Source organism: Halichoerus grypus, chromosome 6, assembly GCF_964656455.1.
Source record: "Halichoerus grypus chromosome 6, mHalGry1.hap1.1, whole genome shotgun sequence".
NCBI lineage: Eukaryota > Metazoa > Chordata > Mammalia > Carnivora > Phocidae > Halichoerus > Halichoerus grypus.
The window spans coordinates 34511752-34538972 of record NC_135717.1 but is presented as its reverse complement, the minus strand read 5'-3'; the positions used below and the strand labels follow the sequence as shown (position 1 = coordinate 34538972).

The window sequence follows — 27221 nt, the reverse complement described above, 5'->3', positions numbered from 1 at the left end:
CACTTTAGGTCACAAAATCCCTGCCAGGAGCAAGTACTCCCTAGCGTTCTATTATTTTTCTAGGGCTGTCATAAAAAATACCATAGATGGGGTGGGGGGTGCTTAGACAAAAGAAATGTATTTTCTCTCCCTTTTGGAGGCTGGAAGTCTGACATCAGGGTCCTAGCATGGTCGGTTCTGATGAGGGCTCTCTTCCTGGCTCATAGATGGTCACCTTCTAACCATGTCCTTACAGGGCAGAGAAAGCAAGCCCTTGGGTGTCTGTTCTTATAAGGACACGAATCCCTTCATGAGGGCCCCACCTCATGACTTACTTCAACCCAATTACCTCCCAAAAGTCTCATCCCTAAATATCATCACATTGGGAGTTAGGGTGTCAACATGTAATTGTGGGGAGCAGGACACTTTTCAGTCCACAGCAAGTGCCTCGACACAGAGGTACCAGTTTTATTTGTCAGCAGGCAATAAAAGCATTTTCCAGCAGAAATATATGGATGGTTCCATGTGCTTGTTAATGCAAGCAAGTGTATTTCCACACGGTTACCCGGAAGCCACAGATGAGCTTGAGATCCATGTGAGGACAAGTCCTAAGGTAAAAGGAAGATGACTGTTAGTTCCCCCTGAAATTTTCACTCCTGACCACGGGGGGGATCTGATACCACAGGCTCAGGATGCTAAATGTTATCAAAATGCAAAATCACTTCCTCATTTATTCACTTTTATGGAACTCAAGGGCGAGCTGTGGTGGCATGGTTTTAATTGATGTATTGATTGCAGATTTTATGGAAGTAATTGTGTGGAATTCATAAAACAATGATTTAAGTGGCAGAAACATACATAAATCAGGCCTGCACTGTTCTACTTTTAGGTAATTGATAGAACTTCCACTGGTTTCTGTAATTAAAGTAACAGCCTAAATTAATTTATGGCTTCCTCTTTCTTCTGCCCAATACAGAAAATGTCAGTGGACTGAGTTCAGTTGATAGAAAGTACACATACAGGTCACTGTGTTACTGACACGCTGGTTTAAAGACCCGGGTCTTCTCTCTCCCTCTCCAATATCTCAGAGCTCCTTGAGGCTCTGAAAAGGCCTTTTCTAATATTTTCTGGAGGAATCACTTAAGAGAGGATAATCAGAGCCAGAATGACGGTGAGGCAAGGGAGGGACTCACCTTGGACAAAATCTAAAGAGGTGCCAAAAAAACTCGGTAGTCAAGATAAATAATATACTAAAAAAAAAAAAAAAAAAGATAATATTCTAATGCGGTATTTTTAAAAAATCTAAATTAATGGAAAAAATTGATAATGAACAAAATATCAAGATTTTCATTAAGACAGGGTATTACTAATTTTTTTTACGTTAGGGTCCAATATGTTCAACATAGCACTTCTTTGCTTAAAGTTTGAGAGTCTGTTCATCGTGGATGTTTTTAATAATAATTTTAACTTTTTAAAAAAATTACGATTTATCCTGATTACTGGGGTTTTTTGGTGTCACCTCCTCTTAAATTTTGCACCCAAAGTGAATGCCTAATTGGCCCTACCTTAGTCCAGCCCTGAAATAATAAAAAAATAATAGTAACAATACTAATATTAACTCATGGTACTATATCTGAGGCATTCTGCTAAGCCCTTCACATGAACTTTCTCCTTTAATCCTCACAAGAAAAGTATGAAATATGATTATGCCCCCTTTTTGCTTGAGAAAATGTAGGATTAGAAGGATTAAGAAATTTGTCCAAGGTGACCCAGCCAGATTAACTTTGAACCCAGCCTAACTCAATCCCAAGCCTTCCATCTTCACTAGTCTCTAAATTTACCCACCAGCGTGTGGAAGCGACCACATGCTCTGCTCCTGGAAATGTCTGAGCAGGGAGTGGTCAAGTGCTTTCTTCTTCTCATCCCTGGATCGCTGGAGAGGCAGCTCTTCTGTGTCTCAGCTGTCTGGCCAGGGTTTGGTAAAATTATCCTTTAAAAGGCCAGATAGTAAATATTTCCAGCCTCGTGGGCCATCTGGTTCCTGTTGGCAACTACTCAGCTCTGTCGATAGCTTGAAAGTGGCCACAGCCAGTACAGAGATGAATAGGTGTGACTGTGCTTCCAAAAACACTTTATTGACAAAAACAGTCTTTGGGCCAGATGTAGCCCAAGGGCTGTAGTTTACTGACCCCTTTGTTAGGCTAGCATTCTTATCTGAAAGGGCCAGACTCCAAAGACAGCTGGCTACGTAGGGGAGGAGATCAAAAGGGACCTTCTTTTCAGTGGGCACCTTCATGGGGCTTTTGCACTTTGTGCCACTTTATCACATTTCAAAACCAATAATGGAAGGTAGGCACGTAAACAGAATACCCTTCTCTTGGTACTTATCAAAGTCAGACTGATACATGAATTTGGTCTAAATAGGGTCGGCTGGCTTAGTTTTGCCCTCCTAACAAACAAAAAACAAATGGGGAGTTGGAGGCATCATTTTGGTGCTATTGGCTTTCTCCAACACCTGCCCCAGGTTCCCTGGGATAGAGGGTGAGACTCCATTAACGTACTCAGGATGCCTCATCGTTTGCCTGGGCTGACCCGGGCTCCGCCAGCACCTTCCAATCATGCTGGCTGAAGAGGTGCTCCAGGGTGCATCCTTCTAAACAGGAATCAGTGCTCCTTCTAAATCTGTGTCTCAGCATTATGATGACATCATACCTCTGCCCGCTGTGTCATCATCTCTGAAATAATTCCTTCCATTCTTTACTCATTTTATCGGTCCTTTGATGGGGGAGGGGGTTACAAGGCATTAGTTCGTTTAACCAATTTTTATCACGTTGCTTCTATATGCCAGGTACCCTTCCATGTAATGTAAATACTTCGTGAGCAAGGCGTCCTCTTCTGAAAAAATTTTTATTCACATTCAATTTAATTAAGCAAGGTGTCCTTAAGTCAGCCTCTGTAGTGTCGCGTTCTTGTGGGCAAGACAGATAATAGATACATAATGCTAGTGTCTCAGAACTGCCAACAAATTACTCATGGGGATATTTGGGGGCCATACCCAACAGGAGACTTACCCTCCGTTAACATGGCATTTTTAATGCCTCTTGGTAGGTCAGCTAAATATTGACGTTCTCACCACCCTCCCGCATTATGGACAGACACACTTGGCCACTGAAATCCTACTTTCCTCACTGAACCCATGGACAGGGAGATTTTGAGACTTCTACTGTGCCATGCTCTGCCTGTCACCCCAATCATAGCACACGCCCGATTTAATGCCCAGCGATTGCCCACAGCCAGACACAGCTCTGCAGCGACCACCACCGCTCCCCGAACCCCCGTGTCATTCTGTCTCCATCACTGAAGCACCATCTCTCTGCCTGGTGCCACTGGCCCCGCTTTCCCACGGCATGGCACAGCGCGCTGATTTATGAACAGGTGGTTTTTAAGAGGTTTTTACTAGCTCCTGTGTTAACTTATTTCACCTGGACACCAGCTTCCTGAACAGGCTCGGCTGTATTTTCAATCCACGCCCCACCATTGCCGCAACGGGGTTAGCGCCTTCATCCACAGCTGCCGTTACTTTGGCTAACTCGTGATCGCAGACCACTTTGGTGTGACTGTTTTGCCCTCTTAAAAAAAAAAAAAAAAGACAATTTCGGGGGGGTGGAAAAACCCCACTAGTTGAACCTCCTCAGTTGTTCCCAGGGAAGAATCTGCAAAGAAGAAGCCACATTTCAGGCGACTGCTATCTAGCTTTCCTGGCGCTTTGGTTATTAATCTCAATGCAGAATGGTGGCTTTCGTCTTTTGCAGATGGGGGTCTCACTTCTGCGAAAGGCTGCCAATTGCAAAAACTACCATCCCGTGGTGTGCCCCCAAACATCTTATTTGTCTTGATATTTCTTTCACAGAAATACATATGACAGATAAGGAGTCACTGGAGGATGGTTTGCTTTGTGTCAGACAGATATTAAAACAATAAACTACGTTGCCCTGGGATTCCAGCACACACACAGCCAGAGAACAAGGCCGAGACGAGACGTTTCTGAAAGGCAGCGAGGCAGTTGTTCTGGGAGAATTCCCTGGAAACCCCAAGTCCTATGATAGCGTTGACAGAAAGTACTTTTTAATGCTCACGTTTTTGTAAGAAGACCAACAAACTCTCTGGTGCAGCTCCCACATTGAACCCTGGGCCATGCCTACCTTCCACTGGTCCTTGGCAGAGGTGAGAAAGAGATCCTCCAATGGGTTGAGCAGCTTATTTTAGAGTTCATTTTTTTAAGCTCTCATGGGTACTTCATTTGCTTTCTCAAACTAATGTAGATTTAAAATGGGAGGAAAAAACCCCCAGCTATTCTGTGTTCAGACTGAATATGAAATTTTCAGGGGCCAAAAATAAGATCCTATTTGATTGCTGGAATATAAAGGAGGCAGCGTGATGCATTGGGGCAGATGTGTGCTCCTGGGGGACCCGGCTTTGTAAATGGAGCCAAGTCCTCTCTCAAAGTCAGCACGGCTGGGAGTGAACAGCTTAGAAGGGGGAGTAAGAACAGCCAGCAACATGTAATTCAAGTGCTGGAGGCGGGGCGGGGAGGTGGGGTGCTTCTTGGTGCTTCTTGCGAAGAAATGTGTCCAACCACCGAAGTGGCCCCTCCTCCCCTTGCCTTCTTTATTTTCAAAAGCAAATCTCCCTGTGCAGTGCAAAGAATCACGAAAGGAAGCCGAGCTTGCCTCCCATGGAAGGGAAAAGAGCCTGGCATAGTTCATTTAAACATGATAATTTAAACACTTGCTTCACTCCAAAAACACCATTTTCTTAAATCATGTTTTCATTTCCGTGAAAGTACTGTCGTGCCAAAAGCTATTTTATTGCTTCTGGAGAATTTGGGGGGAGTGTTAACAAAATGCAGTTTTTAGGACCAAATAACACACCACATATTTTCAATCTGTCTCCTTGGGTTTTGTTTGCATGCAGTGTAGACTTGATGCCTAATTGCTTTTTACGTAAAAACAAACATACCAGAACCAGTTCTGTAGGCACACCTGCCCAAGGATAGATATCATCCCCACCCTTGGTAATTGCTTCCAGGTTCCAAGAAGCATTTCCCAAAGGCTCGTTTCTGCTCGCAAAACATAGTCCCCAGTATTGGTTTTACAAAATTCTCCCTGAGCAACAATCATTTAATGACAAGACCTGGATTCAAATAGAGGTGGGTCTACATCATCATAGTACACCTGGTGGTTTGACCTTGGCCAAGTCTGATTGCCATGAGCATACTCGTGAATACCTACCCACTTGTGAGCATCCTTGTGTGAAGAGTCGTTCAGAATGCTTGAGGCGTTTTTATCTCCTCAAACAGATGGCTACACTTTCCCTTTCTTCCATAGAAGCCATCTTCTTTGGGACTTTTTAAAAGTTCACCGAAGAAGCTAGTCTGGAATGTTTGTTAGTCTAGTGACTGGACAACCTATTTCTGAATGGTTTTCTTTTAGTCTGTTAAAGATGGGAGTTTGGGGAGGGTTCCAGCTCAGGTATCAGGCAGGCAATCCATAGATCCAGATGACACCTGTCCTCAAGTTTTACATGGGGTGTGACTCAAAGGATTGGGATTCAGCCTCCCAAAGGTGGAAGCTGACTCTCAAAATCCGATGGCCCCAACACTGACCATCTATACCCACAGTGATGGCTGGAATTAAAGTGGACAATGCATTTGCCTCGTGTACCCATCCTGTGAGCCACCGCCAACCCCCTCTGAGGGCTTCACCTGCAGGAGCTGCAGCAGCCCCAGAGAACCATGGGAAATCCATCCCAACATATGAAGCTAATTTATCTCCCTTGACTTGTTTCCTACGTGGAGAGGCAATTCACCAGGCTAGCTGTTTCAGCCACCTGTTCGCCAGATCGTGAGCGATTTAACAAGTGAAACTTTGCTGTGTATATGCACTTGATAAAGTAATTATTTATATAAACTATTTGCCTTTTTTCCCATGGCTACCTGGTAAAAGCTAAATTGACACGGCTACAGGTTTTGTCAAATGAATAGAGTATGGCAAATCGCTTCATCCAAATTAAAATAGATCTCAGCATCTCGCGGCTTTGTCTCCAGAGTTCCTTCAAATAACAGAAAGCACCTTTGCAAATGCCTTCCGTGGTCCCGCCAAGTTAAGCCCTCCAAGACTGAGATTCATTCTCGTTGTGCTGAATGAAATGTTACAGAAATCCTGCCCGGGTTGGGTATTGTCAATACCTCTGCGTAGATAGATCACAAATATGTCTTCTGCAAAGGAAAATTGTATCTCTGCGCGTCCGGCAGCCATGGCACTCACCGCGCATATCTGTGGATTAATCAGACCATTTGTAACCCAGGAGAGAAGAGACAACAGCTAACTTCGGGAGGTAAGCAGGAATAATGTGGCAATTATTTAAAAACCAAGGCTGCCGTCCTCATTCAAAGACTTAGCGATGAAAGAATATTCACGGAAGCATTGTGTGTGGGTTTTGTTGCCGCTTTTTGAATTCGTTTTTAAGTTGGGAAACATTTCTGCTTTGGGAACACCAGACTCACTGCTCAGAGTAAATCATCCCTGTGCGTTCATGGCGTTTAGTTTTCTTTATTTTTTAATCCCTGGATGACTCATCTATTTCCTTCCTAAGGAAGAGACTGTTTCTAACCAAGTTATGAGTGAAGTGATATTTGATAACAATATTAATAAATCAATTATATAGAGAAAAAAGTGCATTATCCCAAATATGAAAGTTTTTATGCAAGTCTCTCAAATCTTGGAGAGAATTTCTAGTTGAAGTTAGTTGTAAGGAGCTCATTATTTTGACAGTAACGAGGTTTGTGTACACAACACCATGCTAGTGTACCCCAGGTCCCCATTGCTGGGAGAGTCCATTTCCCCAATATTTTTGGATATGTGGAAATAAGCCCCAGTGGAGAAGGAAAACAGCTTGCTTTGGACTCTTACCGGGAACATAAATCGGTAGTGATCCCTGTGGCCTGTATCCAATTAGTAGAAAAGGAGCAAAGCCCTTCCAGGTGTCTTGAAATCTCAGCACATAAATAGAGAACAGGAGAAATGGCACCTGCCTTCCCCCTCCTCCTGCCTCCTGTCCCCAACCAGGAGCATATTGAGGTCTCAGGGAGGCTTGTCAAGAGTCTCCCCTGCAAATTCACTCAGTCCATGACGAACTGGGCTGGTTCTCTTGGTTGTGGTATGAATATGGGGAGAGGATGTAGCAGCTTGTACTGCTATAAGAGGCCATAGGAGGGTAGTAAAAACTGAGAGGTCCTAAGGAGCAGGGAGAGAGTGGAAGTAGAAAGTTTTTGCCCAGAGCCGACACGGGTTGCCTTGGTCCAAGTTGCCTCGTTGCTTTGTTGTGTAATAGATAAGATGATGGGCTCTAGTGTCAGGCTGTCTGAGAGCGTTGGGCGAGTTTCCGGGCTGTTGCACGTCTTCCTGTTCTCCCCAGGAGAGTGAAGGTAGCAGTAATGCCTGGCTCGTATGGTTCGTGAAGATTTACGGAGTTAACCTTGGGGTCTGGCGGTTAGCAAGTGTCAGTAAATAGTAGCTGATATACAGTTGAGTCTCCTCTGTGTGATAATGGAGTACGAGAGGTTGGACTTCGGCCAACTATAATCACAGCTTTGCTTCGACTTTTCCAGTTATTGTTGTCTGGACTTTCCTCAAGTGAGGTTGAGTCCCTCATCACTCATGTCCTCACTAAACCTGACTTTGTCTTAGCATATGCACCTTTCATAAGCAACGTGGTAGCAACTCTCACAGGTGCAAGGACTGTCCCCCCTTTTCCCTCTGTAGCTAAACGACTGTGGCATTCTGAGTTCATCTGACAACACAATAAACATTGCAGTAATTACCGGAGGCCAGGTAATCCTGTAGCTGCTAGAGACACAGTATTGACCAAAATAAAGTCCTTAGGACATCCCCACGGAGAGCTATATAGTGAGGGTGCAATCCGATGAGGTGGTAAGGGCTAGATGAGTCAAGGGAAGGAAAAAGGCTATTGACAGGTATGGCCGGGACACGTCGAGGAGATGGGGAGAAGCCCTTGGGGGAAGAAATGACAATGGAGCCAGCATTTGAGTGAGCCGATCAACTCAACATTTAGGGGCAGGACAAAGGAATGAGAACATGCAGAAGCCACAGAGAAGAAGCAGCCAGAGGAGGCCAGAGGAAAAGGCAGCGTTGCAGCCTCATACAGTAAAGATTTACATCAACAAATTCGGCTCGGGCGGTGCAGCCACCATCTTTTTTTTTTTTTTTTTCCTCCTTTCTGCTTTCAAATAATGTGGTTTTTTTCTCCAAGTTCAAGTTCTTGCCAATTCCTTCGACACATCCTAATCAGACCTAGAACAGCCAAGAAACTTCTGGCTAATTTGGATTTGACTAAAACTTTTGTACCACGATGCTATGTAGAGAGATTCAATTATGGTGAGCAATGTTTTGTGAGTAACTACCACCCATAAAAAGTTAATTAATCAGGGCTGTGTCAATTTCCTCGTGCCATGTCAATTTGCTGCCAGGTAATTAATCACTAATCACCCACCAAGCAGCAGGCTGGGGGGACAATCCACGAGCCATTTATTGTCTTTTCCCAAATAAATGGCACGCGCAGCCAGGAAGAAACACATCTTGCCTTTCATAATATTTTTATCGACACTTTTGCAAGTTGTAATAGACTATAGCAACAAGCAGCTGCAGTTCAATGGGATATGAATATTAAGGAAACAAATGAGCAGAGATTTATAGGACATTGCGTTTCTGTTATGTCAGTTTTGAGATTAAACCCAGCAAATGAACAGTGAAAAATTACTCTTCCATGTGGGGAATGGTGATTAGACTTGTACATTAATTAGAAATTTTTGTTTTCCTATTCAATGCATCTCAAATGAGGATGTCCTATAAGGAACTGTTTGTCCAAAATGTAGATTTATTCACTTCTAAACAGCAGTATTTAATATCAACACGCATTTTGAAATGAAACAAGAGTCAGCCCCAAATGTGTGGTTCAGGGATAGATATATGAGAATACGAGAACCAGAGATTCCAACAAATTAAGTGGCTATTTTGGTCTTTTTGTAAATGACTGAATGGGTGGGACAACCCCTTTCTCTCCCAAAACCTTGAAATTGCTGAATTTTAACAAAATTGAAAGACTTTCCATTTTTGTTTTGACCTAGAACTAAATGTGCTCCATCATATTAAATTTCCCATTTGATGCCATTCAAAGAGAGTGACCCAGTTGCGTATAAATTCTGTTATAAACCAATCTGATGTACTTCTGTTTGAGATTCATTTTGAAAAAATAAGCAAACATTTTTGTCATTTGGAAAAAATAATCCTCTTCATTGTGATGTTTATCACACAACACTCTGCCCCTGAAATTGAGCTAGAGCTGGTTGTTTATTTCACCTCGGCATGTTACCTATTACGCCACTTCTTAATTTACGGTCCGGCATGTGAAACAGGAGTTCCCCCAAGGGGAATCCTGCAGAACCGTGAACCTGCTGTTGAGAGCACGACTGCACCCCCAGAATAGTGTAAGTGCATATCTCCTACCATAAATTACCCGCAGAACGATTCAACCCCGAATTAGCATGGACAGCGCTCAATCTCAGACCACTCCAGGGGTGGGCAAAAGTGGCAAGGGAGAGAAGAGGGGGACAAAGAGAAGCCCTCTCCTCCATTCTGATGGAACACCTTTTCCAGGGCATCTGGCAACCTCATGCAAATTCAAACCAGCGCACAAATGCAAAGAATAATTGCCCACTACCGCGGCTGTATATTTTTATGGCTCTGATGCAGAATCTGCCCCCCTGTTGGTTTTTGCATCTGCTACTCTTCCATCTCTCCCAAGGCTCTAAAACTTTAATATGCACTTTATAACCCTCAAGTATTTTCCACTGGTTTTGTGTTTCTTCTTTTGGGATTTCCGGGCTGGTGAGATGATCTCATTTGTGTTTATTTCGAAGGTAAGCACCATATTCGTAAAAGAGACAGAGGGGGAGCGCGCACGTTTGTCACTGTAAATACACTCAGTGCAGAGCTCAGAGAAGGTGGGAGGTGGGGGCTTTCTCTTTGATGGGAGACAGGCGGTGAGCAGTTGACACTTTGGTAAATGGCCCATTTGGCTGGTTGATACACCCACACATCTTCCGTTTAAAAATGTTGATTCGCCTTGATACTTGAGCACATCACAGCATGCCTCTTGTTACATCCCTAAAGTTTCCATTTCATTGAGTTCCATGGTATACAACTCCTTGTGCCCAAGAACTGAGCGAGTTAGTCCACTCACACTCCCCCAAAATATGCTGCGGGTATCAATCTAGCTGAAGGTTGGGAGTGGGTAGGCAGGGAATGTTGATGTGTCAACAAGATGCGCAATTGGTATTTGCTCCAAAAGCTCTTGCCCTGTTTTCTTTGAGAGAAACTCATTTTTAGCTTATGAGCTAAATCCAATTTTCGTTGCAGTGATACCAGATTTTTCACTTTGATTCATGCTGGATAAGGTTTAAGAGGGAACCTTTCCAGTATAATGAACCTATGTTGTTGTGTTTTTTTCCTTCTTCCCTTGTCTCCCTCCTGCCAACAACTAAGGATTTATACTGTGTCCACAAAGCAACCTGAATATTTTCCATTGTTCCCCAATGATTGTCTCTTTACATGTTTATTAACTGGATGTTCAACTAGGAAAAAAAAAAAATCCAGCTCCAGCACCAGGGGTTTAGAAATGCCTATAATTTGGTGTCTTTTCTTTCTAACACTGTTTTTTCATTAACAAAGAGGCTTTTACAAATATGGGACAGGGTGACAGGTTTATGACTTTTATTAACATTGATTTACTCCGTTCCAGAAACGGAGAGGACATTGTGAGTTTCCATGTGGCTTTTTTGCATTAGATTTATTAAACATTTATTGCCCACTTACTGGATCCAAACTCCTGAACTGGGGCACTGATAGACAGTGTGATAACTTTGACTCAACAAAAGATAGGTGTTGTGTCCCAAAGTAAGCACATAATTGAGATGTGTTCTTTCTGTGTGGTTCAAGGATAAAGCCATTTCGGTTTTGTTTCATCTGTATCTGAATCATCTAAGTAATTGTTTCAAATATGCATTTAACTGTGTCCCAGAACCAACAAGCCAATGCACATGGTAGGCAAGTAAACAAATCCGTTCCTTCCATCCTAAGTTGAGTCTAAAGGAAGCTTAACAAACAGTTGTGGGGGGTTTTGTTTTGTTTTTGTTTTTACCTGTGCAATTGACCATTGGTCTTAGTGGCAAGAGAAGAGAGTCACTCAGAATCCTAAACCAGCTGCAGGGGAGACCTCCTGTAATGGAGATGACGAGAAACACAGAAGGCTCAGCCAAAAATCACAGAAGTGAGGGATTATAAGCAGTGTTATATTCAGTGTTCCTTGTGGCACACATTTACTGCACTCAGACAGAGATTTGCTCGCTTGCCAGAGAGCACTGTCTGGGGCTCTGTGAAGGAACCTGACCCCACAGGTCCTTTGATAGGTATCAGTGTCTGGGGGGGGGGACGTTTGAGTCCTGCTTTTCCCCAGAACAAGAATCTGATCTCCCAATCCCTACACAGCACAGCAATGAACGTGAATTTCAACGAATTAAGGTTTTGCAATAATTCCAAGTACAATGCTTTTATCCAAGTCCTCTCCCTTTTTATCAGAACCACACATATGCCCACTGTGGTTGCCATCCTGGGCCAGCGCAGCACCTGTGAGCTTGGTTGTAGAACGTACTTTTATAGGGATCATGACCGAGGGCCAGTTGTGTCGTTGGCCCTCTGTGTGTGCGCGGACCCCGGGCAGGACACTTCGTAGAGCGGGCAGTGTTGTGGAAGGTGCAAGGTGAAGGGTCAGTGCCTCTGTGGTCCCAGAAGGAGGGAGACAAACACCGGTTCCCCTCCAAAGGGTATCCAGGCACCTGCTCTGTGCCGGGCACTCTTCTGAATCAACAGGTAGAACAGATAGAGATCCCTGCCCTCGTGGAGTTTACATTCTAGCAACAGCGGGAGTCCTTCTCTTTCTTTTCTGTCATCCAAGCTACTTGACTGCTACCCGGAGAGCTTTGTGGCCACTTCCTTCCAAAGAAGATTAAAACATAAATGAAAGTGGGAAGGAAGGAAGGAAGGAAGAGAGGAAGGGGAGAAAGGAGGATCGAATAGGAAGGAAGTGTTCATTAATCATGATGACAAACTAGAGGCTTGCTAAGGAGACCCCTTGGCAGCCCGAGACTGGTAACAAAAAAGAGATAGCTGAGCAAACCATCCATCTAGGGAGACACCCGTGCTTCCTTTATGAAGCCTCGGGTCCCAAGCATGATCGGCACGAACCTCCTTATTTTGCCTAAGGGCACTTGGCCCCTCCAGAAAAGCGGTTTTTTTAAAACCAGGAGTTGATATGTTGTCTTTCCTGTGTTCCTTTAACAAAATAAGAATCCCTCTAATGTGCCTAGCTTGGAGGAGCCCCCCAAAGCCTTGCATGAAGACCTGTCCTACTTCATCCTGCCTCGGGAGGGACATCTCCCCCCTGTAGCCAAGGGTGCAAATGGAGCCCCGGCTCCACGCTTTCCAGCAGCTTGTGCTGTCCCCGCTTCGCTGCCAAGCTTCTGTTTCACCTTGTATCTCAACATCTAAATCTTCCAAGAATTATTGTAAAACATGCTTGTCGCTGAGAGGGATCTGGTCTCACTCAGTCTGCACGGGAGCCGGCGATAATGAATGGGTCAGCATAATTACCGTGTCTCCTCACCCAGGCAGCTCTGCCACATTGTGAATTTTTCATTTTCTTTATTTCAAAATCCAGGGCGTTCTTATGAAAACTTAATATTTGAACTGTGGCAAGATGGACTTGGAGTCACAGCCACGCTTGCTCATTTTCTGGCCAGTCCTGAAGCAAACAGCTCCTATCTCATTACTTCTGGGCTTCTATGGTGTTAAGACTTACTGGCTTTCCCCATTAGGAGTGACACCTCTCTACCATTTCAAGCACATTCGCACGAGCCAGGGGGCGCGGGTGAGGAGGGGCCGGCCAGCTGAGAGTTAAGTACAGCTGCACGACCTGACTTGAACAACAATAAGAAAAAAAAAAAAAGGTTAAAAATAACCTTTTAGGGTATGGTCTTTGCAGACACAAATAGAAAGATAAAATCACTCTGACTTCGTTGTACAGTTCCAGCATTTTACCCTCCATGGTGAGAGAAAGATCTGGTGGAATCCATGAGAACACGCCGAGAATTGCAGGTGATAGTCCGTCAGTCTTTACTTCAGGTTCAAGGGTTCTATTCCAGTCCGTGTGATTCTGTGAGGTATAGGGGATTGGGGATGGCTGCTTCGTCTCCCCACTCCCTGCCACCACCACCCCACTCAGCTAGGGTATAGCGTATCCAAGGACGCCGTGGCTAATGAACAGATGGGGTTCTGCGCCTGTATATGGTGGTAAGGGGAGAAGCCCCCCCCCCCCCCGCCTTGGCAGTTTGGATATAAGCTAGAAGCAACTTCAACACAGCCTGAGACTCAACATCCTGTGAGCAGTTAGGTGTTCCCCCAAATGGAGCTCCCGGGGAGAGGTGTGCGTGTGCTGATTACCTATGTTTGAGAGCCTCCCTTGTGGTAGGATGTTCTGAGCATGGAGGCTCCTGTCCCTCCCAGCCTTGTCTGTCCTTACATACACTGTGTGAACTCCCAGGAGAAGGGGAGCAGGGGAGGGGGGGGGCGTGCAGGGGAGGAAAGCCTTGCCGCCCTGCTTCCTTCTACCTGTTTCTCCCTCCCTCTGGAAAGCTCCTGTGTGTCAGAGTAGCGGGTGGGGAAAAGAACCTGGGACAAGGAGGGGAGGTTGCAGAGAGAGTCTGTCCATCCTTTGGCCTGCCCACAACTTACAACTTAGTTCTCTTGTTTATGTACTTAAGCCACCCCTACATTCATTCAGGTGTCCAATATTTAGAACCTACTGTGGGTAAGATCAGGGGGCTTCTGCTGACTCGGGGAGGCACGGGCAGAAGCGAAGACAGATGGGCAGGGCGGGGGGAATCCTGGAGCAACTTGCTGGTTGATAGGGGAGAGAAAAGGTAACACATTGACTGACCCCCTCTTTTTGAAACCAATACCCATGAGAGGTTGGGTGTTTGGGGCCTTTAATACAGATCTCCTGCCACAGTGGATTCCCCAGTGGGATTCCCCAGAAAAGTGCCTCCTCCCTGGGATGCGGTTTGGGCGCCCTGCCCGCAGTTTAGTGGGGATGGCACGCTCGAGACTGGCACAGTGAGAGCACTGTGAGATTCAGACACGCAGAAGCAAGCAGAAGTGGTTTCCTGAAGGCTTCCTGGGCCCCAGTGCGTCCGGATTTGCAGACACCCTAGGAGGAAGGACATCCCAGGCAGAGGCAAGAGAATGAAATATCAGGGGTCTCTGGCATCAGGCTTAATTTCCCTCTTGACTCCTCAGCAAGCCATCCCACTCAGAATTTTCCTCTGAGGAGGGAAACTCAGCCCACACCCTCTTCTGAAGAGTTGAGTTCTCAGACTTCTCTGTAATTACGGTTGTTGTGTGTGCCTTAAAAGCTGTTAAATGGTTTGGAGGCTGATGGGACATCGGTAACCATTTGTTTCTTGGCACATAAGGGGTTTGCACACTTGCGATGCATGCACGTGTCTGTAGGAACACTGTATTGCAATTAAAAAATTTTAACTAGCAATATATGTACCTAAAGGAAAATGTGGGAAATAAATAACGGGATAGGGAAAGCAATCAGTAGATAACTAACACACACAGTTCAGCCCCAGAGATAACTAGGAACACACTGAAATATGTATGTATATGTGTACACAAGTGTATGCGTATATACGCGCACATATAAATATGCACATGTACACATTCACATACACATGTGCACACACAATATACATATTGGCATGCATATTCACCTACACATGCACACACCTATGTGTGGATACATATGTGTATATTGTGTGCCCAGACACATAAATCTATTACACACAATATACGTCTGTGTGTGTACAGATAGACGCAGAGAAGTTGGCAACACAAGGCACATCTTGCAATCTACCTTTGTAGAATTTTAACTTTGTGCAGTGAGCTTGTCTCCCGTTACTACGAATTCTTTGTAAATGTTTGCCATTTACCATATTCTCTTGGGCACAGGGACCACCGCCTTAACTAGCCCACCTTGTCTGGAATCGCGCCTTGACCTCCTCCTTGCTGCCGCCTTTGGAACCCCGCCTCCCGGACAAGGGCCAGGTGTCCAGCCTCGGCCCGCAGAGCGAAGGGTCCTGGGTGGGCAGGTTGTCCTCCACGACAGGTGTGCTTCTGAAAACCTTTGCTCTGCTCTCTCCTCTCCCACCCTGCAGTGCCCGGCTTCCCGTATCCAGCCGCCACCGCCGCGGCCGCCTACCGAGGGGCGCACCTACGAGGCCGCGGCCGCACCGTGTACAACACCTTCCGGGCCGCGGCGCCCCCGCCCCCGATCCCGGCCTACGGCGGGTAAGTGGGGCGGCCTCCCCCGGCGCGACGGCCTCCCGCACCAGCCCCCTCCCGTTTTTGTGAGTGCATGCTGGTCTTGACTGCCCCACCAGAACCGCCCCAGCATGCAGCCCGGCGCGCGCCTGCCGTGGAGCACCTTGCAAAGAGTATTGAAAAATGAGTGTAATTTGTCCTGTCATGGTTGGTGCCTTTAAGCATTCTACATGTCACATGTTGTTATGTAAATTCTCTCTGAGACTGAATGCTGGAGAACAGAGAAATGGCTACAGCCAAAGATGTATTTCTGATGATTGCAAACATCTGGTTATTAAGGAGGTTGGATCACATTTGCCCCTTGAATCTGTCCATGGAGGGACATGAAGTCCCCAGACATAAAAGTCACTGGGGTGGTCTTGCTCCCCTCCCCTAAGACACCTTGCTCATCAAGGTTTTATGAACCCTTGCCTGAGAAGAGAAAATTAGGTGTGGAGTCAAATGGAAACATTCGAAAGTTCAAAGAAATTGGAAATAAGACCCGTTTCGGTTTTCGGTTGGATTTTCCAAAATGGGCATTTGGCTTCCTTTCCCCTCTGCAAGGAAATGTGGGGTAATGTGTTCCCCATTGGCGGTTTGGTATCTGTGTGCATGGACTCTGGTATTGCCAAGTGAAGATCAAGGAATAACAGGGAATGCGAAGAAACAGTGGTCTTGGTGTGGTGGGCTGCAACCCCGCAATGCTACCCTTTCTTTCCTCCTGTTAAGGGATCCCCCTGGAACATTCTGGCACCCCTGGAGTCAGGGAGAAAGGGATGTCTCAGCCGGTCCTCAGGGGATGTTTGGACTGTCCGGGGACATTTTGGGTTGTCACAACAGGAGCAGGAAGGTGCGATGGCATCTAGGAGGGGGAGGCCGGGGATGTTGCTCAACATCCACAGTGCACAGGACGGCCCCCAACGCAAAGAGTTATCAGACCCCAAATGTCAGTAGCGCTACTCAGAACAACTCGGCCATGCCCAAGGCAGTATGGTCCAAGGCTTTACCAGCCAACGACTGGCTTTCTGGTCTGTAGAAAGAATATGGCTGTGTTCCAGGCTGTATGAAGAGGGTTAATGCATTTTTTATAGCTCTGTTCCTTATAAATCTTTTAGAAAACCTGAATTAGCTTAGATCATCTCTCTATTATACTGATGACAAAGGGAACCACTCTTTTTTTCATTACTTATTCATATCTCACCCATTGCAGAGGAGAGCACTTGAAGTGCTTCAAACACAAATGCAATGAGACAAAGTTAAGAATATAAATAATCTAGATTCAGTCTTCAGGAGGAGAAAACAAAGGCAGAGAGATCGGTCCGTGTTCGTAGTTTCTTGTGTTGTCATTAGCCTTGGGTCACTTCTGAGTTTCTTAGTGGACAAAGCAACAGTGAAAATGTCTTTCTCATGGAAAGATGGTGGGTAATAATAAACCAAGGATGAATTTGCCCTAAATTCTCCCCACCCTCCAAAAACATGCATCTGCACCTCCGGAAGCCTTTATCTGACCATGTATTATATGGAAGCATCCACAGTGTTAATCATTATTTCCAGCCCCACAGTGTTGAGCCTGTTTTATAGACCCAGAAATGCGGAAATAAAGACGTGTTATTCCCAAGGTCACACAGTAAGTTGTTATGAAGGGAAAAAAACCCACCAAGTTACCCTGTAGGCTCATGTAATTACTAAAGCAAGATGCATAAGCCATAAATACAAAATTGCATGTTTATACCACATTAGTTTGTCTGAAAATTATTATCTTATCTTAGTAGACGGTAATTGTAGCTTTTTGGTATATGTACCCTCAGTATCTCACTACTATACTGAGCAGGAAAAAAAAATAAAATTATATGGCTTATCCTCACATGAACAATTTATAAAAATCTCCCAAAATAACACACCTGCCGTAAAATTGAAATTCGCTAACTTACAATGAACTCGCTCTTTGCCAGGGAAGAACCACGCATAACTAATTAATGCCACGTTCACCAGGGAGAGACACAGGCATCTCCAAATGGTGAAGCAACGTGTTTGTGATTGCTTCAGACATGACTTAATTTAAATATTCCAGCAAGATTCCTAATCATTTTGGTTATAATGGTACACGGTGCCTCTTTGCTGGTAATATTCCAAGTGGAATCCTGAAACCACTGTTAGTAGTAAGATGAAATTCTCAACACAGGAGGAGGAGGGGCAGAAGGGCTAGGGGTGTGTGTGTCCATGTCTGCAAGTTCTATAAGAGCAAAGTGCTGGTTGAAGATAGGAAACTCAGCGAGGGTGTTTTGCTGTATTACAAACTACCTGGAGTGCACTGGCGCCTAATGAGAAAGTGTGAACCCAGCATCTTAAATGAAGGTTTCCCTTTTCTTCTGCTTGTTGGCTGAGGCTGCAGGAGACTGCAGGGGGGGCAGCTCATTTTGGAAAGAATAGCAGAGGACAACTCATGTCCCAGCAGATATGGGCTGGAGTGGTGAGAGCCCTGAGCTTGAGTGGAAGCAAACAGCAGAGGGATTGGAAACCTACTTCTGTTTCCAGAAAGTGACGTTATCAGGATTCAGGTGGTCCAGGTGATTGTGTGGGTTTCCTGTAGCCGTTTGTCTCCAAAGTCCTTTGAGGGGAGATTTGTAGAGTCGACTAATGTCTTTACTCCAGTGCAGTTCAGCCTAACATCCCTTTTCTCAGTTCCAATGCATTGTCTTGCACCTTTGAGGAGTTCCTTCTAGTTAGGGGCAGGGGGTACCATATAAATTAATAATTTCAATAAATGTGATAAGTGCTAAGGGTGTTCTGTGAGCACCAAGGAAGGCCCCTTAGCTCAGCTTGGGTTTTTAGAGAAGGCTTCCAGCAAAAGAAGAAATGTAGGATGCACTGAAGTCCAACCACTTCCTAAATTGCCATGCTGAGATCCCATTCCGCCATTCTCCCTCACACCCAGTGATCCCCATCTTTTCTAAGATGTCACCCAGCGAGCTGCATTTATTATGATTTTCTGTTTGTCATCAGTTGAAGATAGAGCTAACTGCCAACCTAAACCTCTGCTCTTCATGAAGTATGTAATATATACTTTGTTACTGAAATTCCAACCAAAAATGTGTCATTTATCCTATGTCCATGTATGGCTTCCATATTGTTTTCCCAATATATTTAAAAACAAAATCTGGGCACCTGGGTGGCTCAGTCATTTAACCATCCGCCTCTTCGTTTTGGCTCAGGTCATGATCTCACAGTTGGGGGTTCAAGCCCCATGTCAGGCTCTGTGCTCAGTGTGGAGTCTGTTTCAGATTCTCTCTCCCTCTCTCTCTCTCTCTCTCTCTCTCTCTCACACGCACACACATACACACATTCTCTCTCTCTCTCTCTCTCTCTCTCAAATAAATTTTAAAAAGAAATCCCACAGAACCTCCACGGCTACTTCTGTGGAGCTTTGGGTGACCCTCGGAGGTATCCAACATCGAGATAGTCCTACAGGCAGATTCACCAAGCATGCCTTCCCATTTATCCATTTCCTTTGATTGATTTGGTTTTCTCCTCCTCATCCTGGTATTCTCTGAAGTCCCTCCCAGCAAGTAAAGAGCACAGGTTCTGGGGAGGCCCTATTCTCTTCTCACATAGCTCACATAGCTAAAAAGAAACTTCTTGGGACATTAATACCTGATCATTTGCTCTGGGAGAGGGTGTTCTGCTTGGACCACAGAGGGACCACAGGAATGGGTGGAAAACCTAGATTGATCCAGCCAACTCACTGTTGATTGTCAACATTAACTGAATGAGGATGGGTGATGAGTTAGAAACCTAGTGTCCCACCCCTTTCCTGAGAGGCTCCTGCAGTTCATAGACACCCCATTCCCTGCAGACCACAGAGTTGGCTTTGGACGGAGGTACTTCAATAGTTTATGGAATATGTAGATCATAAATAAAATATTAACTAGTGAATGGTTTCCAAGAAAGCTGAATCACCTGGTCTGCCATATTTCTCCTTGCATTTAATCCTGGAGTCGGTTTTGATAGAGAAGCCTCCATGTCCGGTCTATCTTCCTATGTCTCACATGTGGGAGAAATTACCCATTGGGCAATTGCCATCCAAAGGAGCTTGCAGATTGATGACCCATGGATGGAGATGGCAGGTAGATGCACTGGAGACACATCCCCCGGACTCAATACAACATCTGATACTAGAAGACAGTAACTGAACCCCAACACCCTCCCAAAGGAATGCCGTGAGACTGGCCTCACCAAATTCTTGTTCTTAATTAATTAGCTACTTAACTATTAAGCAGCTGCTTACCAGGTGCATGCTGTGTACCATGCATATCATCTGGGGACACAGTAGAGCGCTCTAATGGGGCATCAAAGAATATTTTAAAAAATTGTTACTACTCTAAGCTAAAAGTCCAGCATCTGCTACAGGGGTTTGGTCTTGGTTTTCTGGGTATCTTTGAACAAGGTGTTCTATACTTTCTCAGGAAATTAGTTATGGCACATCTATGTACAACTTCTCAGAGTTACCTTGAGAAGTGGTTTGAGGATACTGTGCTATTTTTGTGTATTGGAGAGCTGTGGTAGTATCCCAGGGAAAAACTCTTAAAGCTGGCCCGTGCAAGAATGAACCCCACACGTAGATCCTTGGGAATGCTTTCAGGGTATGTCCTAGGAAAGCGTCTGACACCAGCCTCTGGAGCTATGTGTATGTGCCTCTCTGGCTATAAATGAACCACACTTTCTGGCTTTAATTTCTAAATGTCTAATCCTCAGACTATTGTCTATTGTTTAGGACCTTTCTCATTTAATATGAACACTAGGAACTAAAGTCATCATCCATTATCAGAATATTTTCCAGAATTCTCTCTAGCTTTTTGTTTGTGTGTTCGGTTTTGGTGTGAATTCTTGTTCAAACTTCCAGCCAGTTTTAAAGTGTGACCTCTTTTACATTTTTTAAAAAGCTTCTGATTTGACTGCATCTATAGACAAACACCATAAATCAATGGTTCTTAAATTTTGGGGTGGAGGGGAGCGTTATGTCACAGATGCCTTTAGTAATTTAATTAAAAATGTGTTTTCACTAGGAAAATGTTGGTGTACACATACATCTATCTGTACACAACATAATAATATACAAATGCCAGGGAGTTTATGGAACCATATCTATTCAAAAACAGCTAGATTTTAAATGCATTAAAATTTTAATTTATTTTCTACTTAGAAGGGGCAGCAAGGTAGAGCACGTTTGAATAACCTCTCCTACAGGAATGCATTTATGGGGATATATTCTATTACACAAACAGATTGTATAGTTTGGGCATCCTCTACTTTCTTTCCTTTTTTTTTTTTTTAAGTAATTTGCTGTAGTACAATCATTCCCTGCTTGCATTCAACCAAATATTTAACCACTCTTATTACCTTTCTAAGAAAATGAGTTGCGCATTTGCATTATGTTCTTGCAAAAGCATATTGCAGGCCCAAAGTGATTGGCAAGCAATGCAATTACTTTTGCATGGCTAGACAGACCGTCTTTGCATTAAAATTGGACTGCACCTGTTCAATGCATGACGGCAACTCCCCTCTCTTCTACGGGGCCTCGGTTTAATTTATCTCTAGATCCATACTAGCCACCAACTCCTGCTCTCCTTTCCCTACATGTCTGATATTTTAAGTGCACCTGTTTCGTGGGGCTTTAAAAAGTCTTTGGACGCATTCCTGGAAACCAGTGTTAAGAGTCTGTAAGAGCTTTCTTATAACCAGCTCCTGTTTAGAATAGGGCCTAGGAGACTGGTCACTCTCCTAGGTCATTGCCGTCACAAATGTAAAGAAAAAGAACACGTGGAAGGCGGTGTCCCATAGAATGATGAGCTTATTCGTCCCCGGGCCAGCAGCATCAGCATCCCCTGATCCTTGTTAGGAATTGGAATTCTTAGACCCCCATCCAGATCTCTTGAGTCAGAAACTCTGGGCTGGGTGTGGGGCCCAGTCATCTGTGTTTAACAAGCCCTCAGGTGACCTTGTGGGCATGCTGAAGTTTGACCACTATCTGCCACAGCAGTTCAAAGAGGACTGAGAAGCCAAGACTCCCTGGACTAGAATCGCAGCTCAGCCAACAGGTGGCTCACTCCAGTTTAGTTTCTTTATATCTGAAGGGCGATGCCAGTCTTCTCCAACTCATGGGGGCATAATGAGGGTGAAATGGGCTAATGAGCACACGATGCTTAGACCAGGGACTGACACAGAGTCATCATTCTAGAAATGTGAGGACCAGTAGTGTTCGGGCTTGGGCTATCGCCAACAGCTTAGGAGGAGAAACAGCATTTTGGTGAAAGTGGCAGCCCATCAGTTGGCTTTGTTTCAGACCACCAACGAGGCAGCCATATCAGTTCCTTGTTTTTAGAGTTATCCTGAGACTAGATCACTCACCCTCTCCATCATCCCCTCCTCCCCCACCCCTGGCAACGTGCAGGTGCAGCACTCGGTGAAAACGGGCACTCCCTGCGGGGTGCGGTTTATAATCGCAGTGGGAATTCTTAGTTTCCTTTCTCAGCAAAATCCCACAGTCTGCTGGGCCTCTGAACCCTGCAGGCCCCTTAAGGAGGAGCCCGGGACCCTCTGGACACTAGGGCTTGCATGGTCTGTTCCCTTTGCCTGGACTGCTCTTCTTCCCCCTCGACCAGGCTGAGGCTTTGAGATCTCCAAGGCGCTTGCTCAGCCACCCTCACCTCTGCTGCCAGCCCTCCTCCTTCCGCTACCCTTTCCGAGCACCTGTTCCTCCTCAACCCCCATCCAAGCTGCAATTTTATATTTATGTACATGTATGCACATGACTTTGTGACAACGTGGCCCCTCCCTGTGAAGCTCCCCAAGGGCCGGTTTAGTGATGGACACACTCTGGCTTGTCTGTGCCTTTAGTATAGTTGTTGGAGGACAGTAAGCATCTTGGGAGCAGAGAGAAAGTACTCATCATTCGGTGTGTGGGGGCTTGTCAAAATGAGGATGCTGGATCACATTTCTCTTTGGTTCTCCGTCTCATAAATGTGGGATGTCAGAGGCCCAGAGGAATTTTCCATGGCCCACAGTGGAGGGCCAAGCCGGGCACAGTTTCCCCTGCTGAACGAGGGCCAGTGTCAGGGCCTATTCTTGCCTCCCTTCTGAGAGTTGTTGGTGCCAAAAGACTTGACACGGAGGCTTGCAGCCGGCCACCACACACAAAAACCTGAGCTGGCGAAAGAGGCCACTCTTCCAGCTGGACCCAAGCTCAGACACTCCCGGTCCCCGTGGGTGTGCGTGGGAACAGCCCCATGTCTAGGCTGGGCTCGCCTCTTCATGATTCCCAGAAGTGCAGTCACAGACTGGGTCCCCGTCTACATATATGTAGACAGAGGCATTATTTCCCATGTTTATATTAATATGTAGTTAAAATATGAATATTTTGCTCACCCCCGGATCTCTTTCTGTACTCCGGTGTCAAGCTCTGTGCTCATTGCTTTGCACGCAGCACCCCGCTGCATCCTCCTTTGAGATAGCCACTTCCTAGCCTCTCGCCCCATTTTACAGATGAGTACATGATGCTCAGCGAGCATAAGCAATGAGCCCAGCGGCTCACAGCTGCTGTTGGTGAGGCTGTGACCAGATGCCCATGTAGTTCCCGTCTAATTTGGCTCTTGAAGGATGACCTGGTTTTGGAGGTGGCTATTGGGAGAGCAGGTATTCCCAGCAGAGGCATAGCAATGGAAGAACGGGGCAGAAGCAGAAGCCGTTTTGCCACGGCTACACAACTCACCTCTGTGGTTCGGTGCCCAGACTTAGTATTTGTCACTCTCGCCCATTTCCTCAGATCTATTCCAAGTCCTGTTGGCAGAGACTGGCCCTGCCTTTTGACCCCCAGCAGACACTATCGATGTTGGGAAAGCTGAAAACATAGCTCAGGATGCTGCATACCTCAGTATCTCAGATTAGGGTTTTATGCTGCTTGATGAGTGCTCTTGTGAACTGTGGTCCTCTTGGATCAAAATGAAAATAGCCGAAAGTGATTCCTACCAACCTCCTTAGCGTGTGAAATCCCTGTCACATTTTTAAGGATAATGGTACTTGGGGTCTAGCCAATCAAGTCTGAAAAGCTCTGAGAAGCACTCTATAGGGTTCTCCAGCAAACCAGTGTCACAGCTGTGCGTGTGTGTGTGTGTGTGCATGCGCGTGCACGCGTGTGTGCGTGTTTCGAGTGCCTTCCTTTGGCTCCATATGCTTGGCTTACGTGTGGGTCCGCTCTCTCCCGAAACCTGCCGGCCCCCCTTTGGTAATCAAAGTCGTGTTTCTGTTAGAACCCAGCTCCATTCGATGATGGAGCTCACTGGACCTTTGCCAGAATCATAAATCATCTCCGAACTCCATGGGGAGATCTCAGGGAAAGTTATTAATAACAACTACCATCCCGTGGAAAACACGCATTTGGTAACACCTGCTTTTATACTCAGTACATCCTGTGACCCTCCCGGAGGCCTGTGAGGCATGCAGGCTCCATGCAATCCTCATGAAACCCATTGTAATGCTTAGAAATTGGGAGCCACTTTCCCATGATCACATGGCTGTAAGCTTTTCTTCCTGGCTGTTTCACTCAAGGTATACCAAGAAATTTCTGGAGAAGTCCAGGATATTTTCTGCCTCCTATGAAGTACCTTCTCTCCGGAATGACTCTTTGGGTGGTGACGACAGAGCCCCAGCGAGGCCAGGCTTATTCAGTCATAATGTGGGGCTTGCTTAGCGGGGATATAATTTATGAAAATGTACACAGGGCACATGTATATATACATGTGTATGTGGGAGCCCACATACATATGCACATGTGCAAATACACACCACTACACGCATTACACACTGTATACATCCATCTGCACACACACACACGCACTTATACACATGGGCGTGGTATACACACACATCCACCGACATGCATGCACAGAGCACACACACATATACAAACACGTATTATCTTGCACACACATACACACATGCTCATACACACATATAATCAGGGATATTTTCCTACATTTACCACAAAAGAGTGGCACCTGGAATTACCAAATATAATAATACTACAGGGTGAAAGAATCTAGAAGAACATTTCTGGAATCATTTGGGTTGTCCGGCTCTCCTAAAGTCATTCAGCTACAACACATACTGAAAATGCGACAGTCTGTCCCCCTCCCCTTTATTGATCTTATATTTTAAGCAGATGATTTTTTTCCCCCTGGGGGGGAGCTATGCAGTGGATTGAATGCAAACTCTGACTCCCCTGTCTGTCTAGGCCACTTAAACTGAAATCCTCCCCCGTGCATTTCCACACCCCCTCCTGAAAGAGTGGGAAGTCGGATGCCCACCACGCCACCACGTCCTGATTCTGGGCCAGCACCGAACCCCGGCCTAATTTTCTTGGGCTGATGGACAGCTGTTGTCTCCAACCTCCTTAACCAACATGAAAACTATCCTCGGTTCCTGTGTTTTGGATCTTTGTAACCAGACTAACTTCACCAGTGCAGGGGTTGGTGTGTCTGCATGGGGAAATGCACTAATATGGATGTTTCTCTTTGTGTGTGCACCCTTGCAGTGTTGTTTACCAGGATGGATTTTATGGTGCAGACATTTATGTAAGTATTCATTAACGTGCATGCCACCCCTGTTTCCTCCCGGAGTCATTCTGTTTACAAGTTTGCTGCAAGTTTCCTCCTCCCGCATCTGTGGGAAAGAGTGCAGGGACGTATCCGCAGGGCAGAAGACCTTCTGCTCCCGACAGCCACCATGGCTGCTGTGGGGTGGCATTAGCGCTTTCATTAGCTTCAGAAGACATGGGAACACCCCCTAAAATAGATGGCATTTCTCTCGTGTCAAATTAAAGACTCTCCCCTCCCCCCAAAAAAATTCTCTCAGGTTTTCAGTATGGTCTGTGTGTTTTCAGTATAATATTTAGGATAACAGCTGTGGTTACCAGCTGTAGAGGTTAAAAGATAGTTTCATGGCTGTTTTTTTTTTTTATGTTTTCCTGTAAATACATTTAATTGTTCATAGTAATAGCTCTAGAAAGAACCCCTCCCATTTTGTCTGGATGATTGTAGCCAGAAACATCTCTAACAAAATGTAAGCCAACTTGACCATGAAACCCTATTTTCTTCCTTATTCCTTCTGTTTCCCCCCAAACCATTACCTGACTTCGAATTGTTTGTTAAATTTAGAATTGTTTATTAAATGGTACCGCTTTATTAAACTTTTCACTTTCAGAGAAGAGTAGGATGGTTCTCATTATGGGCACCATAATTAAACTTACCTAAATAGATCTAGAGGTACTTTTTCTCCCACATTATGATATTAGCTGCAATGTTAGGAAAATAACCTGGAATAAACACAATTTAAAATAGATGGGCAGGACCAGGGGCTGTTTTTTAAATCATGTACTTTTTTATTACAAGTGACCTCAAATAAGTTCACTGGAATCATATTTGTCATCTTATAAACTAGATAACAAAGAAAAATAAATCCGTATTTCTGACCAAATTGATATCATTTACTAGAAAATGGGAAAGACACTATTTATTTAATTTCCTTCCTTTTGAATTTCAAATAATTACAATTTTGAGACATAGTATTAATCTCCATCAATGATGCATATAGTTGAGTTCTATCATTGCATCAAATACATTTATTTTATCTGTGGGTTAGTATTTTTTTCATAATAAAATGAACAAACAACCTACACCCAGTGAACAACCAATTTCTTATTTTTCGTGTAGTTTAATCCATGCCTCCAAATATCCTCTTTAAAAAAAAAAAAAAAACTTTCAATGCATACCATTATAAACAGAGAGGCAGGCTGGGGCTGGGCATCCTCAAGCCCATCCACATCCTTAGAAACCTAATGAACCCAACATCAGTCTACACCCTCCCCCAATGTAGCCTCTAGATAGAGCATACCTAAGTTTAGGGCTTTTTTTTCTTTTTTTTTTTTAATTTGGGAAATGGGGAGAAGAGAAGGGATGAAAAATGAGGGAAAAAGACAATCTACCAAAAAAAAAACCAAAAAAACAAAAAAGAAAACTATCTCCATCAACAGCCACGAGTGGGGATGGGGGGGAGTGCCCGCCTCTCTGTGCCTCAGTTTCTTCATTTGTAAACTGACAGCAATTGACTATTAATTTGTGCTGTCCTGTGGATATATCCGGTGGGCGTCTTTCCCTGCCTCCTAGATGTTTGAGTAGCAGGAAGGAGGAGCTGCCCAAACGCAGAGTCTATTGGATCACAGACACAGGGAAAGAATGCACTAGAAAGAGAAGTGGGCAGATGTGTCTGTGCTGGTTGGCCCTAGAGACCACAAATGGAAATCCATAAGAACAAAGCAAATGGAGGGAGCAGAGACATGCAGAAGGGAACAAATGTGCCAGCTTCCAGACTAGGCAGGAAGATAAATTCCATTCAGGGAGGAAAGCTACGAAAAAGGTCCCTTTGTCCTTTAAGTTCCTTTAGTGGTTTTGTTTCCCCCAGATTCCTCATATCTGGGCCAAGCCTGCCGGGCATAGTGGCGTAGCCCTGACAGGTGTCTGGGTGCCGCCCGCAGAGAGATTCTGTCTGGGGGCGGCGTGTCTTGTCTTTGCCATGCTGCGCTTCCCCGGTGTCAGGGTTTAGAAGACTGTTTCTCTCATTCTTTGCAAGCCACTC

The 27221-nt window shown here is 45.1% G+C and overlaps 1 protein-coding gene across 33 annotated transcripts in view; it reads left to right on the top strand.

The window, feature by feature from the left end:
• RBFOX1 (RNA binding fox-1 homolog 1) overlaps window positions 1-27221 on the top strand; it is a 1991091-nt gene that overhangs the window by 1921614 nt on the left and 42256 nt on the right. For 19 of the 33 annotated variants that reach the window (XM_078074844.1, XM_078074837.1, XM_078074843.1 and 16 more), the window contains one exon: window positions 15392-15524. In XM_078074844.1, the coding sequence (XP_077930970.1) occupies window positions 15392-15524 (133 nt within the window). Of the gene's footprint in view, window positions 1-15391; window positions 15525-25122; window positions 25163-27221 lie in introns of all 33 variants that reach the window. The other 14 variants (XM_078074845.1, XM_078074838.1, XM_078074861.1 and 11 more) reach the window with 1 other exon arrangement.